The sequence below is a fragment of the Myotis daubentonii genome, chromosome 7, assembly GCF_963259705.1.
Source record: "Myotis daubentonii chromosome 7, mMyoDau2.1, whole genome shotgun sequence".
Lineage (NCBI taxonomy): Eukaryota > Metazoa > Chordata > Mammalia > Chiroptera > Vespertilionidae > Myotis > Myotis daubentonii.
In genome coordinates, this window is record NC_081846.1 from 57,619,095 (window position 1) to 57,639,871 (window position 20,777).

Sequence of the window (20,777 nt, forward strand, 5' to 3'; positions counted from 1 at the left end):
CTTCCAATATTGTGAGAAAAGCCCTCAATGTGAGCTTCTCTTTTATATCCAATAAAATACTTATAGCATCTTAAGGATTTTAAAAATGCAATACATATTAATTATGAAGTAAATTTTTCTACCATAAATCATTTGTGAATTCAAGAGTCACAGTGCAAATTACCCAATTAGTGTCGAATGGCAAGTAGCTTTTCTTAGTGAAATCATATGATGACAAGTGGTGAGCTCCTGTATATATTAAAAAATCCAGATGTAGGCTCTGCTGTTGTCTGTTTGATAGGTGTTTCCGGTTGCTGTAGGCTTTTCTTATGTTTTGTATCATGATTTTTACACATTTATATATGGCATTTAATATAAATATGTTGAATAAGTGGATGTAGGGAGGCAATTAAGCAAATAAATGCTGGTCTGTCCAGGTAGCCTTATAAATTTCAGTTCATAGTAAGTAATTCCCTAAAGCCACATGCCATTCCTGCTGTGCTTCCCCTCCAACGCCACAGCACCAGCAAGTCTGTGTCGTGGATGTCATGTCTGATTCACCTTTTAGCACTCAGGGTTCTTATTTGTCCGAAGGAACTAGACACCTGATTTGTTCTTCAGTGATTCAACTTCTATTTAAACTTCTCAGATGACTACATGTTTTACAAAGGAATACCTACTGACTAATTAATAGAAAAGTATATCTTGATTTTATTCATAAACTTATATTTCATCAATTACTGTATCCTGTGATTTACCTACAACTGAAGAAATTCCATTGAATACGTTCCATAACTTTTTAAATTCACTCATTATTTTTTCATGTATTGGCACATGCCTTCTGTTAAGCACTATGATAGTTGTTGGAGATACAAAGGTAACATGAGAGAGGGAGAGAGGGAGAGACTGAAGAAACAGGAAAGCAAGATATTCGTTTTTGGAGCAAGATCCTGGAGACAACTAGGTTTATGGGATTAAAAGCCCAGGAGTAAGGAGCAAGGAATGAATGAAGATGACTCTTGACAAGATTGGAAGTGCACAAAGTGCGTTGGGGAAATGGATGTTTAGTGGCCTTTCTTTTCAATAATGTAAGAGGTGAGGTTTTCTGCTAAGAGGGAGAATTAAGCATGAGGTAGAAACATATGGAGAACGTCAATCATCTGGGGGTAAATAAAGTGATACTGGAGGAGTGTTGAATGTCTAATTAAGGTTCAACCTCATAAGTGTGTAATAAATTCAACAAGGAATTAGGACTGAGAGTTGGTAGGGCAGGTGTGGAAAGAAAAGAAGATGAGATAATTAAAGGATATTGGTGATGATGCCCTTGAAGAGAGAGACCCAGGGATCCCAAGCTGCGAGAGAATGAAGTAAAGTCTGATTGTATCTTATAGTCTGGGGGAAAGGGAAGAGGTGTAATGACAATAATCTTCATGAGGAAAGATCTAGCCTGGTACATAGTACACAGTTAATAAATATTGCAGGAAAATGGCGAGCTTGGTAAGCTAAGGCAGCAGGCTGAGTAAGGTCGAGTGAGAACATCAGGAAGATAGGAAGTCTGCAGGTAGTCCATTCCTAGCGTGGTACAGTGCCTATCTCTATCAAATATATGCAGTGACTTTGGAGATTGGCATCAGAACTGAATCCCCCAGTTTAAGATTTTGACAGGGGAACAGTTAATTCTAGGTGATGCCAAGCTCAAGTTTGGTCTAAGGAGCAGAGAGAAGTGAATGATATTGGGGATCAAGGGCATAGTTTTGAATAACCCTCAGTAATGTTAGGCACTGTGACCTGAGCAGCTAGCAGTTGATTCCAAGAACCCATTTAGAATGAGGAGGGTCTAATCCCAAAGTCATTGGGTAGAACTTTTTGGAATTGTCATTGGGAAACCTCCTCCCCTGACTTTTTCAAAGGGTAGCAATGGAAGTAGTGTCATCTGAGAGGCACTGGTTTTCAATTAAGGAAAACCTTTCAAAGGAGCAATGGAGAGTGGAGTGAAAGAGGGTTGTGTGTTCCAGTAGAGGGCATATTTGATCACTAACTTTGTTCAGACTTGCTGGTGCATGGCAATTAAAAACACAAGACAGGACTCTATCAATATTATTATTTTTAACTAGAGGCCCAGTGCACAAATTTGTGCATGGGTGGGGTCTCTAGGCCTGGCCGGTGCTAGGGCCAATCGGGGCCATCTCACCCAATCCCGATTGGGGCGGATGAGGGCTGGCCGGCCAGCTGGGGGGAGGGTCAGCAAGAGGTTGGCCAGCCATGGGAGGTTGGTTGTGGGAGCGCAGTGACCACCAGGGGGCAGCTCCTGCATTGAGTGTCTGCCCCCTGGTGGTCAGTGCGCATCATAGTGACTGGTCGTTGCACTGTTTGGTCGATTTGCATATTAGCCTTTTATTATATAGGATTCCCTACAGACAATGTACCTCTTACTGTCTATACCAGGGGTGGGCAAACTTTTTGACTCGAGGGCCACAATGGGTTCTTAAACTGGACCGGAGGGCCGGAACAAAAGCATGGATGGAGTGTTTGTGTGAGCTAATATAAATTCAAAGTAAACATCATTACATAAAAGGGTACGGTCTTGTTTTTTTTTTAGTTTTATTCATTTCAAATGGGCCAGATCCGGCCCGCGGGCCGTAGTTTGCCCACAGCTGGTCTATACCCATGTTTGAAATGCGATTGAAAAGAACTATTCTAGGAAAATTCTGAGGACATCTGAGGAAATAAAAGGATTACTGAAAGCTAGATGGAAAGAGTTAGAATTAGTTCAAAAAGACGAGGATACATAAATTGTGGCAGAAATGTTGTTCTGCACTAATTTGGGGAAAGGGCTAATATGGTATTTGCAGCCTTCTTCCAGTAACACCCTCCTCACATATTGTCCTCGCTCAGCTCTAAATTCCCGGGTTTAAGTCCCTGTTTCCCAGCTGTTTATATCTCTGCACTTCCAACTCAAGTGAACTCAGACAGCTAGGTTGGGACTGATTATAACCATTGAGAAAATGTACTTCACCCTCATTTATGGGTTTTCACATCCAGCATGATAAAACATCCACCCCCTTAGAGTTTCAAGGACTATTCTCAAAGCAAGTGCCTCACACCTCCTTTTTAAGGCTGAATTGCTTTCAAGTTACTTCTTCCTTTTTTGATTTTACTGAATAGATCCTTTAAATATCACCAGTTGCCTGAGATTTTCAACTGTCATCAGGATATACCAGTGTTTTGTCCATCAGAGGGAAAGAAAGAAGTTCGGTGACAGCCATTGTTGCGGCTGCCCATCACGAACACTGACCCAAGCCTCAGAGGGCCACTGTCACTGGGGGAACCTGTCATCCATGTGTTTTGGGGTGTGGGGTGGGGTGAGGTTGAAAAATTCTACTCTTGAACATCTGAAGCAACAAAGCAGGAATGTCTAGTTTGGAACAATCCTGAGGCGTATAACTGTGATGTTCCACGTGTGCGATCAGAAATAAGTCCCATCTAGGTAGCGATTTATGCCTGGTTTTATCTTGATAACGACAGTCAGGTAGAGTCCCTCTAATCTGAATTACTTATCTGTGCTGTAGTCCTCAAATTGTGGTCCCCAGATCAGCAGAATCAACATCACCTGAAACTTGTTAGAATTACACCCCCCCCCCCCTCCCGCCCCGCCTCACTACTACTGAATCAGAAACTGGAGGTGGTCCAGCAGTCTGCGTTTTACTTGCCCTCCTGGTGATCCTGATGTTAGTTCCAGTTAGGGAACCACTGGGCCCGGTGGTATTGGTTCTCAGCCCAGGCTCACATTAGCATCATCTGAGGCAACTATAAATTTTAAAAATACCAGTGATTGGGCCCCACCACCAGATCCTGATCTAATTAGTTTGGAGGGTGCCTTGGCATTAGATTTTGTGAGTTCCAGCAATGCTAATGACATTGCTGAGAACCATCGTTCTGTTATAATGTGAGAATAGGCTCTCTAATTTAGGGCTTTGTGATGAATTGAAAAACAATTTGTTGAGAACAACTCTGTTCATTTTACTGGAGTGTTAATTTAGGCATGCGTATATGGAACAAACCCCACATAATGCAAGACTTAAGAGGGTGGGAATCTTTGTCTGTTTTTTATTTTTTACTATTGTATCTTGAGCACCTGGGGCAGTGCTTGGCACATAGAAGGTGCTCAAATAACTATATTGACTAATTAAATTCATCCATTAAAGAATGGGTTCCAATAGGAAATTGCTTTTACACCTCACAAAGGAACCAGTACGTGCTCTGAGCTGGAAGAATGGTCACTGTTTGGGGCTGGCCTGGGTTCAGCGCCTTCTAGTTCTGGGGATTCTCAATGAGTCCTCTTTGTTCTTGTCCCACACCCATCTGTACCAGGATGTCACTGCCTTCTATTAGGATTCACTTTATCTTTGTAGAACTTGGCCCCTGCTTTTCCCCTTAGCCAGAATCACCATTGAGTCAGACCTATTGCCATTTTCATTAGACAGGTTATGCCCTCTGATGTGAGTAACCAGTTATATAATTTTCCTCCTTTTCTCTGGGCCCACATCTCTTTTTCCTCCTCTCCTCCTCCCACTTTTTGGGGGTCCTGCCACCTGGCCCACCTATCTTTTGATCTGAACATTCTCCTTTGTTTAAATGCCCTATAGGCTAATGGGGATTCTTTCTGCTTGGTGGCAAGAACAACTTTCTGAGTGAGTTTGAGCTAAAAATGAATCTCCCAGCAGGCAAAATACCTCTGGCAGTAGCACTGAGGGCATGCTCCTGTTAAACGATTTCATGTTCAATGTTGAGTAAACCACATGACCTAAACACTGAGTAGCACGTTTGTTTATAAAACTGCCTTTAATTCGGTAGGGCAAATTACTTCCCTGAAACATTGGGAGAAAGGAGGGAAAGTTCAATACTTAATTAGAATTAGAATACTCTAATTAAGACATATCTTTAGGTTGCTTTACTTACTGCTTAAAGCATTCTTTTTAAATGTAGAACCTGCCACTATCAGCTGTTCTTTAGAAGTCTCTCATTCCCTCTTGCTTTCCGTAGCTTTTTAGATTTGATGTTACTTGGCGCTCCAGATAAAGAGAGTTCAAGATTCTGTGCTATGAAAGAATTTGCCAAGTTCTTACTGAAGGTTCACTGAAGCCCAGGGTGATTCCAAATCATATGCATTTATCTCTTAGAGTGCAGGACGCACAGAAAGAAGTCTCCTAAATGATCTGTAAATTCTCCACTTCTCCATGAAAGCTTCCTGTCCCTTCAACTACACTCAGGCCTGGAAGCTTACATACATCCTTCTCAGGTTATTGCTAATGCTGTGCCTGATTCTACAGCAGCTGTTGCTTTTGAACAATACGATGCTTCTCTTTCCCCAAGAGAAGTTGAAAATGCCTCTTTTGCAGCATTTTCCACCTTTGTGGATTCAGAGAGCAAAAAAACAGGCTGGGAGATGTGCCTGGGATTCTGTTTGAGAATTCAGGGCACAACTTAAAGACCTTTGAGTTTAGCCACTTCCTGACATTGACTTTCATAGCAGCAGTTTAACTTGGAGAAAATCCGCTACCCCAAATGGCTAAAGGTATTTACGTGGAAAATTTTCCAAATGATTGACTTCACTACGTTGCTAATTTTCTTTCTCCATAAATATGTGAGTATTTGGCGTTCTTCCAGAAGTTTTTCTGCATCACTTCTTTTTAGGCAAAGAGTTTTTCTATCCAGAGAGGAAGAAGAAAGAGGCACCAAGAGTTACCCCCCTTTGAAGTGAATTACTATTTGAGTTTAAACCATAGCATCTGTAAAAATAAAGAATTTGAGTGTGTCCCCTGTTTTCTTAAATGTTCCTTTGGCAGATCTTTAAGGGAATCAGAGTAATCTTGACCACTTTAGAGCCAGTGGTCAGCTTTGTGCTTTCTCAGGCACCCCTCTATTATCTCCTTCCCTGCACGTTGCACCGCCCCCCCCCCCATTTGCATAGGTCTTACTAAAAGGTGTGGTCTCTACTCTCTCTGGTCTCCACTCCTCTCTTCCTTCCTCTCCTCCCACTAATTCTTTAGCCACCTCTCTATTGATTGCTTTTGTCAAGATCACCAATGGCTCCCTGTTACTTAATCCAAAAAATACCTTGGATTATAATTCATCTTCTCATAGCATTTGATATCACCAATCCCATTTTCCTTAGCTTGTTTGGCACCATTTCTCCCAGAGAATTTCCTCTTCTTCTGTCCCTTTCTAAGTGTTATTTCCTTGGGAATCAATCTTAGGCCAACTTTTCTTCTTACACTACACAGACATACCTTGGGATAGTGGGGGTTCCATTGTAGACCACCCCAATAAAGCAAGTTTTTCAATAAAGTGAGTTGTAATCTTTATGTTGGAGGCAGGGTTATAATCTTTATGTTGGAGGCAGGGTCTTGACTTCAATTTGTAAAATAGGCAATATCTGCTAAGCACAATACAGCAAGGTATGCCTACTCTAGTCCTGATGGGTACATCTGCCCCATGGCCTCAATTCCATGCCATGGGTAAGGTTCCCCATCCACTTCTCCAGGCCAGATCTTGGGAAGACAGGCCTGTCCTAATTATAGTAAACCTAATTCCTCTCTGTTTCTCCTTCTAAGTTTCCATTTTTAGTGAGGGAGTCCATCATTCACGGTGCAAGACAGAAACCTTCCTGAACTTCTTCCTCTCTGTCTTTTCCCCTCTCCCATAAAATAAACTAACAATATATTCTATTCTATTTTCTACATAAATTTTAAATTCATGCCTTCTCCCTACCTCTTACCAGTACCTCTCTCCCCCTGCCTTAGTTCAGGAAACCAGCAACTCGCATCTCAATAACTCACTCTGGTCTTTCCGCTTTACCAATCCATCTTCCATATCACTGGAGAGATTTTTCTGATCACTGCATTTCCCTGATCAAAAGCCCCCACAATCCGGCCCTTCTCACCTCTCCGGCCTCAGTTCCTGGGACTCCCAACCTTGCTTTGTTCATTTGGGGTCACACTTAATTTCTTTCAATTTTTCAAACATACTGTGCTTTCTGACCTCTGGATTCTGTGTTGTTGTGGGGTTTTTTTTTCCTGCCTGGAAAATCCCTACTACCCCTCTGGTGAATTCCTGCTTCAGTTTTGGGTCTAAAGTTGAGAGCACTGCCTTTTGGATGCTCCCCTGGATGTTCTAAGCCTGGCAGAGGTGCCTCTCTCACAGCCTCTGCCCCATCGTCCCATTAGAGCAAGAGCAAGAGCCATCCTGTGTCATAATTGCCTGGGTCTTTGTATTCCCATTAGGTTGCCACTTCTGTGAGGACAGGAGCATGTGTTTTGTGTGGAAAGTGAATCTCCAGTGACTCACACAATGATTGATGCAGAGCTGGCACGCAGTATATATTTGTGGAATGAATGAATGCGCCTCCAAGTAAACCATGAACCAGCCTTTCTTACGACACAGGTTCAAAATGCCTTACTCTTATCTGCAATTTCTTCCTCTCGAGTCCAGTTCCAAAAAAACAAATAAAACTTTGTTGCTGACAAAGCAACATGTGCCTCCCAAAGGGAGAGAAACTTTCCAGAGGTTCTGAGAATTAGCATATGGTAATTGTCAAATCCCAGTGTATCTTTTAATCGAACCTTCGCAGTGGTTCACTTAGCTTGTACTCAGGGCTTAAATTGAGTAGAACCTCATTAGGGATGCCTTAGTGAAAATGGGGAGAATGAGAAATACAGCTTTCCATGACATGGAGGCGTCGGGGAAAGGGAGCAATCTGGTCTGTGGGCTCTTTAGTCTGTGTGTCTGACTGTACCAGCTCCTGATACAGGAGATGGTGGGAAGGACAGCCACAGCCACCAACGTGGCCAGGATTGCCCTTTTCAATCCCATTCTGGGTTTTGTACTCCTTTCTTCTCTCTGAGCTTCCTCTTCAATGGCTTCCTCTTCAATGCCAGCCTCTGGAGCAACCTAGTTTTCTTTTTGTTGTTGTGTTTTTTAAAATATATTTTGTATTGATTTCAGAGAGGACGTGAGAGGGAGAGAGTGGAAGAAACATCAAGGATGAGAGAGAATCATTGATCGGCTGCCTCCTGCACGCCCCCTACTGGGGATCGAGCTCACAACCGGGACATGTGCCCTGACTCGGAATTGAACCCCTGGGGTTCCTTCAGTCTGCAGGCCAACGCCCTATCCACTGAGCCAAACCAGCTAGGGCAGGAGCAACCTGATTTCCCTAGAAGCAAATCTTCCTGAGGGGAAAGACCTGGCTCAGCCGCCCATGCTTTCCTGGGCCTGTCTTTACCGATCACTGGTCATTCGCTCACGCTGTGCAGGCCACCCCAGTTCTTCCCTTCTGAGGGCTGTGACCAGGTGGGGCAAGCCAGGTTCCCAGGGACAGAACTGGAGAATCACCCCCTCGCAGATGCCAGCCCTGCCATTGCTCAGCCTGACCGCCTCCCCTGACTCATCCCTCGCTCTCTGCCTGCAAGGCCGGCCAGCTCAGCCATCATGCCTCCTTGCCTCTGCAACTCCTAATCCTCCAGCTCCGGCTCAGGTGCTGTCTCCTCAGTGAAGCTCTTGCTAAACAAGCAGTCATCTCCCCCTCCCCCAGATCCCCAGAGGCCTTACTTATACCTCTCTGAAGGCACTGTTTACCTTGTTTAGCTCCCGGGCTTGCCTTTTTATCTCTATGCTAAACTACTAATTCTCAAGGACAGTCTTTTTCTCAGTCATTACCTAGCACAGGGTTTGGCATGGCACAAGCCAGTAAGGTGAGTGGAGCCATCAAGGGGAGAAGAGAAAAGGGCATGGGGGTGGGAGGGGCAGACATGGGCCCTGGGGCCGGTCTGCCTGGGTCTGATCTCTGGCTCTGCCACTTCCTGGGTGTGAGAGCATGAACATGTTACATCATCTATGCTTCCAGCTCTTTATCTTTAAAAGGGGATCAATAATGGCATCCCAACATAGGGCTGCTGTGAAATCTGAATGAGACTTAGACTCATGTAAAGGACTTAGCACAAGGAACATCTTAGTCATGATTCAGTATAAAAAGGGTCTAGTGAAGATACATCCATGGAAAATGCAGGTGTATACACCAAGGGGAAAGCACATTTGTGACTGATGTCACAAGTAAAGTTAAATCATCAATGATGGAAGAGAGAAGCAATGACCTCATACTCCCTGGAGAACCCAGGTGACTACTTTTTTTGAAAAGACAAATCTCATCTCTGTAATTCAGTAAAAGAGTAGCTTGGACAAGATGATGGTAAGAGAGGCTGCCCAAAAAAGACAATGGAGAAAGACCAGATGAGCTGGGGGAGTGGGGTGGTGGGGGAGGGGGAGGTATTAAAACAGCTGTTTATGCCCTGTTCTAATATCTGCTGATGTTAAGGAGGATGGAAGCCTAATGCGAAGGCAAAGTCATGTTTTGCTGCCATCTACAGTCAAGTGCCATTTTTAAAGTAGCTTCACACGCACACACACACACACTCAGAAAGAGCATTTTGACAAAATGAGTGGCAATATAAATAGTTTGGTTTAAGTTCTAGTAATGAAGATAATTTGGGCATGTTATTATAGTATTTTATTTAGTATTCTTTCTAAAAGTATATATATTTAATAAGTAACATAGCCTTTTAAAAATCTCAAATTGTTAAAACTCATCAGAAGGCTCAAATGAGCTGTAGGTGCAGCAGCCAACAGACAGTTTGCGAGTCAATACAATTATTTCAATGAGTAAAGAGATGGATTGGATTCTAGCCCATATTTGCCTGCCCTATGACCTGTAGTATCTCTTGCTATTATTAGAATTATTAGTAAATTGCATTTTCCACAAATGTCTTCTATTGTTTGGATATGAGGAATCAACCAAAAGCAACTGAAAACAAAACCTGAGAGGCCTTCGGCTTTTATCTGTACAATGTCCAAGATTATGGTGATGTTTTCCCAACTTCCCTGTGCATTGTTTTTAAAGGGTTAACTACAGACAACAATTATTGGAAAAGCGTTTGATGGAGAAAAAAGAGGTGGCTCTTCAAGAAGTACATGAAGAAGAAGAAAGAGAGAGGCGGCTGGAAGCCCTTAGGAAACAGGTGTTTTTAATTTGAAATGTTCATGGGTGGTGTGAAAAAATGTTGCTAAGTGCTCCTAATAGCATTATTCCTCGGGCTTAGTTTAGGAGTTCTGCTGCATAAAATGTAACTTGTCCCAATTGAGACACTGATCTTCATTCCGGGGAGCAATTAGGTTTATGTTGAACCATTTCCAGTTTCTTAGTTTATTAAAAGAACTTTATCAGCACCTTTTAAAAAGCTCTTCCAAGATTTAAATGCATCCACATTACCTCCAGTTTAATAGCTGAATAGTATCCATTTACAGCAGTGAAACTCTGCATCTAGCCCAAAGATTTTACTCTCCTCAAAAAATCGGTGGAGCTTGAACGAGATAATCTTCTTTGGGGTAGGAACCTCTGTTTGGATATATCCCATAATAAATAAACATGTTAAAAAGCACTTAAAAAATATAACCTCACTTTTTGTGTGTGTGTGTGTAGAAATAAAAGCCTCCCATTGCTTTGCCTAATAAAAGTAGGCAAAAGTTTAGAAAGTAGATAGTACATGGCAAGATCAGAAATTTAAGAACTTGGGAAATGTGATAAAATAGTTTTATTTGGCAATTTTTCAGAGTTTTTAGCCTAGGAGTGATTAGCTTAACTCAAAAGCTCTGAAGTCTCCACTGGCACCATTTCCCAGCTGTTAGGCAATGACGGGTTTCTGTTCGGTGCCAGTGGAGGCAACATAGAATCTTGGATAGGAACTTGGCCTCTGGTGTCCTTCAAACATGGTACAACCTGGTTTGCTACTCACTGGCAGAAGGAACTTAGGCCTTTTACCTAACTCCCATTGCTTTATTTCCCCCTCTGAAAAATGGGAATAACAATATTAGTACCTGCCTTGTAGGTTGGTAGTCATGTCTGTTTACATGTTTTGAATATTTACTAAGTATAAAGTCCTCTTATTAACACCCTTGGGTTTTAAATCATTTAGTCTCTACAAAACCTTATGCTGTAGGTGTTATTAATATTCCTGTTTTATAAAAGGGAAAACCAAGGAGACAGAGGTTTCCCCGGAGTTACACCGCTAGCAAAGTTCAGGCTGAATTCAAACCAAGGAAGTCTAATTAGGTGAGGAGGTATAGAGGAGCTATAAACGCATCTCATCTTCTTTGATAAAATAGATTAGAGAAATTCAAAGCATAGGAATGTAAGTCCTGGTCATGCTAGATTCAACAAAATTTAAATTATTCAGTCATTAGCAAATAAGTATATCCCATGGCTTTCTGGGGACAAAACTTAATGTCACTATTACTAAACACATCCCTGTTCAAAATAGAACTTTGACAACTACAGAATGTATATGATTAGAATTGTTTCCATCTGTGAACCCTTGAAAAGAGGAAATATCTGGGCCTATTATCTGTAGTTCGTGTTCAGAACTATAGTGTAAGATTTTAATCAGGAAACCTGCAATAATGAAAGTATGTTCAATTCCCAGTTATGTCATTATAGTTCATAAATGCATTAAAAGTGCCATTTTTAATGATAATTCGATTTTTTCTCTTGACATTTTTTTATTTTTAAAGAGTTTTAAAAATCGATTTTTAGAACGAGATGAAGGGAGAGGGAGAGAGAGAGAGAGAGAGAGAGAGAGAGAGAGGAACATGGATGTGAAAGGGAAACATTGGTCGGCTGCCTCCTGCACGTGCCTACTGGGATTGAGCCTCCTAGGTATGTGCCCTGACTGGGAATCTAACTAGCAACCACTTGGTGCATGGAATGATGCTCAGCCATCTGAGCCACACCGGGCAGGGCTTTAATGCCAATTCTTGACTAGGAGTTAACAGACAGGTGTTACAAATTGTGCATATGATTTACAAAATTAGTGACTTCATTTCATCAGGACACAGTTTTTAATTATCCTATCTAATAATAGACAAATATGGTAATTAACCATTCCTCCGACACGCTTCCCATTGGCTAATCAGGGCGATATGCAAATTAACTGCCAACCAAGATGGCGGCTAATTTGCATACTACAGGCAGGGCGGGACAGCGCCATCCCGCCTGCCCCCCTGCCATCTGGGCCTGCTATCTGCGACCGGGGCATAGGCAGCCTGTATGGGACCCGACCCAGGGCTGGCCTGCGGGACCACAGCAATCCGCCACCGGACACGCCCACAAATGGCCCTCTTGCAGGGATGCATGGCTGGCAGGTCCTAATGCACCGATCCGCCACCGGCTTAGCCCACAAACGGCCCTCCCATGGGGATCCCGGGTTGGCAGGTGCTAATGCACCAATCAGACACTGGCCACGCCCACAAACGGCCTTCCTGTGGGGATCCCGGGTTGGCAGGTGCTAATGCACCGATCAGCCACCGGCTTAGCCCACAAACGGCCCTCCCGTGGGGATCCCGGGTTGGCAGGTGCTAATGCACCGATCAGACACTGGCCACGCCCACAAACGGCCCTCCAGTGGGGATCCCGGGTTGGCAGGTGCTAATGCACCGATCAGCCACCGGCTTAGCCCACAAACAGCCCTCCCGTGGGGATCCCGGGTTGGCAGGTGCTAATGCACTGATCAGACACTGGCCACGCCCACAAACGGCCCTCCCTGGGGATCCCGGGTTGGCAGGTGCTAATGCACCGATCAGACACTGGCCACGCCCACAAACGGCCCTCCCTGGGGATCCCGGGTTGGCAGGTGCTAATGCACCGATCAGACACTGGCCACGCCCACAAACGGCCCTCCCGTGGGGATCCTGGGTTGGCAGGTGCTAATGCACCGATCAGCCACCGGCTTAGCCCACAAACAGCCCTCCCGTGGGGATCCCGGGTTGGCAGGTGCTAATGCACCGATCCGCCAATGGCCACGCGTGGGCTTCAGGCAGCCGGGAGTGGGGAAGTTCCCGCCCCTTAGCTGCTTGCTCATTCACTTACTCGCTCATTCATTTACTCATTCACTCACTCATTATTCACTCACTCACTCAGCAAACCCTCTCAGGTCCCTGGCACCAGGCCAGGCACTGAAGGTGAAGCAGGATAAGACAGAGCTATGTCCTCAAGATGTTAGTAATTCAGTAGGGCGAAGCAGGCACATGAACGAGACAGTTGTATGCACAGATGCAGTGTACTGGGTTCCGTGAGGGCTGTAACTAATGCCGACTTTGTTCTCTTGATAAAATGGGGCCTCGGGAGCCAGGCCACCCCAAGCCTGTAGGCCTGTGCCCAGGCCAGGAGTAGCCGGGGTCCCGGAACATGACAGAGGGTGCAGGTCAGGCTGAGGGGTCTGGCCCCACCCCTCACCCGCGAGTGCACAAAATTTTGTGCACTGGGCTACTAGTTTCAATTATAATAAGGAACGAGAGCACTTGGGTTAAAGTTTTTCAGCAGAAGAGGGAGCACTGGTTTATAACAGCCCCTGGAAATCTAGTTGCCTGGTACAATGGAAATTCACCCATTTGACCCTATAATGCCAACACACTCAACTTTACCCATGAGTAATATGTTCTAGATTCAGTTTAAACAGATCAAACTTTCTAGAAAGTTTCATGAGGTTGTCACTATGGCCACAGATCGCTGGTGGTTAAAGATTACTGTTTTTTTTGTTTGTTTGTTTACTTTTGGTTACTTTCAAGGTGTTTGAATTTGTAGGTTTTCTATATAAGAGTTCCTGTGACTTTGTATAAGAAAGACAAATTTTTGTGTAAATGTAATAATAACTATAATTTCAATCATCAGAAACAATTATATTTTACAGCCTTTTAATATTATATTTGTTTTTAAACTACTAACTCCTTTGTGGATCTCTTGAAGTGGCCTGGTTTAATATTCTTTCTACTCTCCCCTCTTAGGTTTTATCTTTAATAAAATTCTGAACTGTAATGGACATGACACATTAATAATATTGCCTAGAGCATTTAGCCTGTTCCAAGTTGCTATGCTTTCTCTTCTTTTAGGTTGCTATTGTTGCTCAATTTGATCCTGTTAGAATGATGTCAGATACAATGGCATCAAAAGCGAGGATGGGTATTGGAATTGAGGAAGAATTTATTCTTCAAAAGCCACTATTCACATTGAATACATACAACGAACAGCAGGTAATTATGGGAATTAGCATGTTTGAAACAAAAGCTATGAAGTTTATAAGAATTGTAGAAGTGTATGTTTTGCGTTCCAAAAATTTTCAACATTTATATTTAAATACTACAGATATCAACACAATTTTTACTTCTAAATAATAGCACATAGTTACTGCACAACTGTTAATATTATAATATAGTTGGTGGGTAAGCATAGAAAAAGCAGTTTATCTGGAAATGTTATGAATCTGTCATTGAAAATTATTTTTTTCATTTTTAAACCTTTTATTTTTTTTTTCAATTTTTTTATTGATTATTACATATGTGTCCTTATCCCCACATTACCCCCATACCCCCACTCATGCCCTCACCCCTCTGTTGTCTGTGTCCATTGGTTAGGTCTATATGCTTGCATATAAGTCCTTTGGTTGATCTCTCCCCCTTACCCCACCCTCCCCTACCTTCCCTAGAAAATTATTTTTTAAACTTAAAAATAATTTTACAAAATCATACTTTAAAGTTGTTAGTACTGTATTTTGTTGGTGAATATTGCTCTATCATATTCAGAATTTGTTTAAATTCATATCATAATCCTTTTGAAGAAAAAACTGATGATACTTGATTAAACAAAGCAGAGGGAAGTTTTCAGAAGTTAAAATGAGCAGAAGAGAATTCATCATAGCTAATGATACAACATTTTCTGTGAAAATAAGTATTAAGGGCTAATTTATTTATTTTTTTAAATATATTTTTATTGCTTTCAGAGAGGAAGGGAGAGGGAGAGAGAGAGAGAGAGAAACATCAACGATGAGAGAGAATCATCAATTGGCTGCCTCCCACATGCCCCCTACAGGGGATTGAGCCCACAACCCAGGCATGTGCCCTTGAATGGACTCGAACCTGGGACCCTCTGGTCTGCAGGCTGACACTCCATCCACTGAGCCACACCAGCCAGGGCTTAAGGGCTAATTTAACCATTTCTAGGAAGGGAGGACAGATGAATGAATGTGTATCCCTGAAATTAAAGGAGAAAGTAGTTAATTTTGCAAATCTAGGGAGACCTGCTAAATGCTTATCCTATCTAATAAAAGAAAAAAGGGTAATTAACCGTACCTCCGCTATGCTTCCCATTGGCTAATCAGGGCAATATGCAAATTAACTGCCAACAAAGATGGCTGCCGGCAGCCATGCAGCTGAAGCGAACATGAGGCTTGTTTGCTCCAGTGATGGTAGAAGCCAAGGTTCCCCACCTGCCGTGGCCCGGCTCTGAACTCCAGATGCAACAGAGTTTCAATTATAGAAGCTAAACAAACCCCAGATACCTGCTTTCAGCAGGCTGCGGCCTCAGAGCTGGGAGCGCTGGTGAAGGCAACAGAGTTTCTATTATAGAAGGTAAATAAATCCCAGAATTAAAAAAAAAAGAAAAAAAGGAGAGGCTGGGAGCTTCAGTTGCAGGCCAGCCTGAAAACGGCCGTCAGCCCCTCATCCAGACTGGCCAGGCACCCCAGTGGGGAACCCCACCCTGAAGGGGGTGTGACCAGCTGCAAACAGCCATCAGCCCCTCACCCAGGCTGGCCAGGCACCCAAGCGGGACCCCTACCCTGATCTGGGACACCCTTCAAGGCAAACCAGCCAGCCCCCACCCGTGCACCAGGTCTCTATCCTATATAGTAAAAGGGTAATATGCAAACTGACCCTAATAGCAGAAAGACTGGGAATGACTGGTCACTATGACACACACTGACCACCAGGGGCCAGACGCTCAATGCAGGAGGTCAGTGCACTTCCCACATGGGGGAGCTCTGCTCAGCCACAAGCCAGGCTGATGGCTGCCAATACAGCGGTGGTGGTGGGAGCCTCTCCTGCCTCCTCAGCAGTGCTAAGGATGTCCGACCTCAGCTTAGGTCTGCTCCCCACTGTCAAGTGGACATCCCCCGAGGGCTGCCAGGCTGCCAGAGGGATGTCTGATTGCCAGCTTAGGCCCAATCCCCCAGGAGCGGGCCTAAGCCAGCAGGTGGTCATCCCTCGGGCACAGGCCGAGCTGAGGGACCACCCCCCCACCCCCGAGTGCACAAATTTTTGTGCACCGGGCCTCTAGTTTAATTATATAAAAGGCAGGAAACTTCATCTATTCACCCACTGACAAATAAATCAAATGTGCCTGTAGTATGTGCTGCATACTTTGCTAGGGATTAAAAAAATGTACAATTAATTTATTAATTGGACACCTATTGATGGAACAGATACTATACCTGGCACTGTGCCAGGTGCCATCCTGAACAGCGCAGACATGTCCTGTGTGGAAGTGGGGAGCTGGGGAGCTGGGCTGGGAGGACAGTAACATGCATGGGAATAATAAGGGGAGGACACCTCCATAATAGAGGTCTAAGGGCCGCAGCCACTAGGGGAAGGGAATGGCTGGGGAAATCAGAGAAAGTGTCAAAGAGAAAACTTAAGCTGTATCTTAGTTGAAGACATAGCAGCAGAAACAAACAAGATTCATTCCAGATGATTTAAGCTAAAAACAAACAAAAGAATAGATTAGTGGGAGGAAGTAGGCGTAGGGCGAGGGATAAACCTTAAAGATTCAAGGGACTCTTCACAAGCTACAGTGGGGAGGGCAGCGGGGGCTTGCAAAGAATTGAAGTCAGAGGCTAGAAAGGTCTCCGCTGCCTGGGCTGAAGAAGTGAGTTTCATCAGCTAGAAGAGGGGGAAAGAGGCCCTTACTGGTGTGTCTTCAATGGAAAGTACTGGGCAAGGGTGGGTGCCGGGAGATGAGACTCGGAACATAGGTTAGGCTCAGACTGTGAAAAGTCCTATAGTGGGTCTTGCTTGCATTTCACCTTTATTCTGAGCAGAGGCGAGACTTTGCAGCAGCTGAATTACAGAACCGAATTTATGTTTTAACAACATGTCCTGAATGGAAAATTGGTGAGGCTGGTGGGGGGGGGAGGGTGGGGGGGGGAGGTCATGTGGAGTCAAATGGCACCCTCACAGAAGTGGGGGAGGGGCAGGAATGGCTCTGGCTGAGAGGAGGAGGGACGAGGGAGGAGAAAGGGGAAGCAAGGAGGGATGATGAAAGTGAGAATAATTCTAAACCAGACAGTTTGTTCCACTATTTACTGGCTGGGTGAAATTGTGTACACTATTTAACATCTTCCTGTCTTGTTTCCTTCATCTGTAAAACAATAATTTGCACGGTTCTTGTGAGGATTAAGGCCCTAGGATATTGTCTGGCACCCAATAGTAATACAGTAAATGATAAATATTCAGTATTGGATCATCAACCATGTAAGAATATAGAAGGAGAAACAGACTTGGGGAGAGAGAACTTTTGTTTATGTCACGTGTTGGGTGAAAATGTCTAGTACACATGTACAAGAAACCAATTAGCTGCCTCTGGGTTGGGGAATTGGGACAATCGTGGTCAGTAGCTAAGGGAGATCTCCATTTCACTTCGTTTATTCAAAAAGTAGATAAAGAAAGCAGTTTAAAGCTCACCCCTCCAGAGCTGAGGAGTTGGTGCACGCCGGGGACGACTAGGGGAGAACACATGCAGGTGGAGCATGAACCACCTGAAGTAGGTGAGAGGCACCAGGGAGCCTGGACTGGAGCAGAAGAGGAGAAACCCAGGGCTGAGGGTCACATATGTTGGTCGTCAGACATAAATCTCTATTATTCTTGACTGAATGCATCGCTGCCCCTAGTCCCTGTATCTGACCAGTTGCCAAGTTCTATTAATTCATCCCTTCAGTGTTTCTGACAGTTATCTCTTCCTTGCTACCAGCCAAGTTTAGGCATATTTATTATTAGTCATGTCTAGCCCATTGTAGTAGCCCCCTAACCACTCTCTCTGCTTCCATCTCTTCTTTCCTTGCCTCCTTAATTTATCCTGAACTTACAATGAGATCCATCTTTTTATGCAATGACAGTGATTATATTAATCCCATGCCCCAAACAGAAACAAATGCAACCTCAGTAGCTCTCCAGACTCCTTGGCAGAGCCCGAAAGCCTTTCAAATTCAAGCCCCAGGCTTAGCAGTGTCCTTCCCCAGTGTTCCCCAAAGGTGATTCCAAATGGACCGATTTGACTTCTAAGTTTGCATGTTCCTTCCTTTCATGCTCAATGGTTCTTTCTCCCCCATCTGCTTTAGAGAAGAGTAAGTTGGACTTTAGCTCGGGTGCTCCTCCTTACCGGAGGCCATGCTAGTCTTACCTGCAGGGAGAGGTGTACCACTTAGCGGTATCTACCACATGTTGCCACAAACTGTAGTTATCTGGGTATAATCTTATCACCCCTATGAAAGAGCTCCTTGAAGGAGGGGCTGCTTTCAACAGCTTACTATCCAATCTTCTAGGGCAGGGGTGGGAAACGTCTGGCCCCAGGGCCCTGGTCTGGCCCTGCCAAGGTAATTCGGGGTGAACTAATGAAATGTTTGACCAAATATAGCAGGCTAAGTTTTAAGCTGATAATCTTGTATGGCCCTCAAATGATGTTATAAATATCCAAATGGCACTCAGCAGAAAAAAGGTTCCCCACCCCTGCTCTAGGGGGACTTTAAATCCATGTAAAATGCTTCTTTAGCTGAAATCCATGTGCGGCTACCTTCTTATCATTGCAAACTGCACCATTGACATTTAATATTCACAGAAGGAGGAGTAAAGTCCGATCAGCTATAAGTGGAAACAGAAATCGAACTACTCGTATGTCTATCCCACTTAGAGTCAGACAGATGGAAGCATTTTCTAGTCCTGCTTGAAATAGAAATCTGGCTGGGGAAGAAGGTTCTATTGATTTTCGTTTTTCAGGTAGTGGCCCTGTGCTTAAACTTAATTTACATATTGCCAAGTGATGGAGAAATTAAAATGTCTGCTTAAAGGCAGATGCAGAAGGTTGTGGTTTAGATTTATTTTATTGTAATCAGTGATTGTCTATACTTGCAAATTCTGGCCATCAATAAATAATGAATCAATGATATTATTGAAAGTAAGCTTTTTTCATCTCATCTTTTAATAATTCTAATGTTCTGTATTTTGACTAATCTACTATGCAACAGTCTATACACCTTATGTTGGAAACACTGATTCACTCACTGGAAGGTGGTAGTGCCAAAAAGGTTTGGATGTTTTCAGTAAAAATAACTATGATATAGTCACTGTATACACAAAATTTACTGTCATTTAGTCATTTATCTAGCAAAAACAAATTATGCAGCTTAGGGAAATATGGCACTAAATGATAAAATTTACTGTAGTTCAATGAATTGCTATTTATTTACATTATACTTTATTTCTACAGATCATTTCTGACCCGAGACTTCGTTTTGAGTTAGCACTTCGAGAAGCTGGACTTCATAAAACCTTTTATGCCAAAGAGATATTACCAAAAATCAGTCCTCAAAAACCGCCAAGAAAGGACATGGAATCTACTGTATTTAAAACCTAGAGTTCATCTTTAAATCCTATTAAATGTAAACAAAATTTTTCTCTGAATACATTTATATGGATAACAATGATTACTGCTTTCTAAATTTTTTTTTTAAAAGATCGACATAGAAATCATAGCATCTATTAAAACAACCTTGCCTTTAAAAAAATGATTCTTAGAATTTTATGCACTATTTCCAATATCTTTGTTTCTTTAATGGTATTAAATTCTCCAAGACTATGGAACTTAATTATGACACATTTGGTACATATATTAGCATTTAGTAAATTGCAATTTGGGAGTTGCCTTATCCCATGAAAAGAGATCAAAATAACCATTTGCGAGAATTATAATTTATACTAATGCTACCTGCTAACAATCATTTCTGCTTGCTATTTTCAGAATTTAACTTTTTAATCATGGAAGCTTCATTACCATTAATACTTCTATTGTTTCTTGATTATTATAATAGAAGACTCAACCTTTCTCTAAATTTAGAAACCAATTTGGTATACCATGTTTACTGAAAACCAATCATCCAAGACAATCTCATTTTGCAAATTAGCCCATAGGAATAAATTAGAAATTAGAAATAGCATTTCAGACATCAGAATATCTATTTTGGCTAGGGGGAAAATGTGGATGGCTGTTTAGAAGGGATATTTTAACATTGATAATATTTAGAATGCTATCAAAAGTTTCACACTACCTATTAAATATCTAGATGATTTTATAGAAGGCAATGTTTCAAATAGAAGTCAAGCATAAGTGTTTTCTTTTTACTGTTTCTAATGAACCACACAAACATGAGTAGCTTGTGATGCACAGCAAGAGGGGGTGACACTATTTTGAGAACCACAGGGAGTCCATACTTGGGGTTATACAGAAGCAGTGTAGCTCTTGACTCAGAACTTACTAATTTTCTTTCTTTTTAAAAAACAGTATTTATAATAGTTACCATTTGTTGAACACAAACTGTGTGCTCAGAGCCATGTATATACTTTACATATAAAGTCTTCTTTGACCATGATAACAACCTTATGAGCTTATTCCCATTTCTCCAGATAAGGAAACAGGTTCAGAAAGGTAGAATAACATGCCATAGATCACTTGTTTTTCAACTGTGAATCATTAAATCAATTTAGTGAGCCTGACCAGCATTAAAAGAAAAGAAAGAAACAAAATAAAATAAATCCGAAATCTAAGTGGCTAATAAACATATGAAAAGATGGAAATACCAATTAAAAACCCA

The 20,777-nt window shown here is 42.7% G+C and overlaps 1 protein-coding gene across 1 annotated transcript in view; it reads left to right on the forward strand.

Moving 5' to 3' along the window:
- The window catches only part of CCDC148 (coiled-coil domain containing 148), a 225,905-nt gene extending 206,292 nt beyond the window's left edge, over positions 1 to 19,613 (forward strand). Inside the window, exons 13-15 of the mRNA XM_059704381.1 lie at positions 9,935 to 10,052; positions 13,975 to 14,115; positions 19,397 to 19,613. Coding sequence (XP_059560364.1) covers positions 9,935 to 10,052; positions 13,975 to 14,115; positions 19,397 to 19,543 — 406 coding nt within the window. The 3' untranslated portion in view covers positions 19,544 to 19,613. The remainder of the gene's footprint in view (positions 1 to 9,934; positions 10,053 to 13,974; positions 14,116 to 19,396) is intronic.
- The last annotated feature ends 1,164 nt before the right edge of the window (positions 19,614 to 20,777 follow it).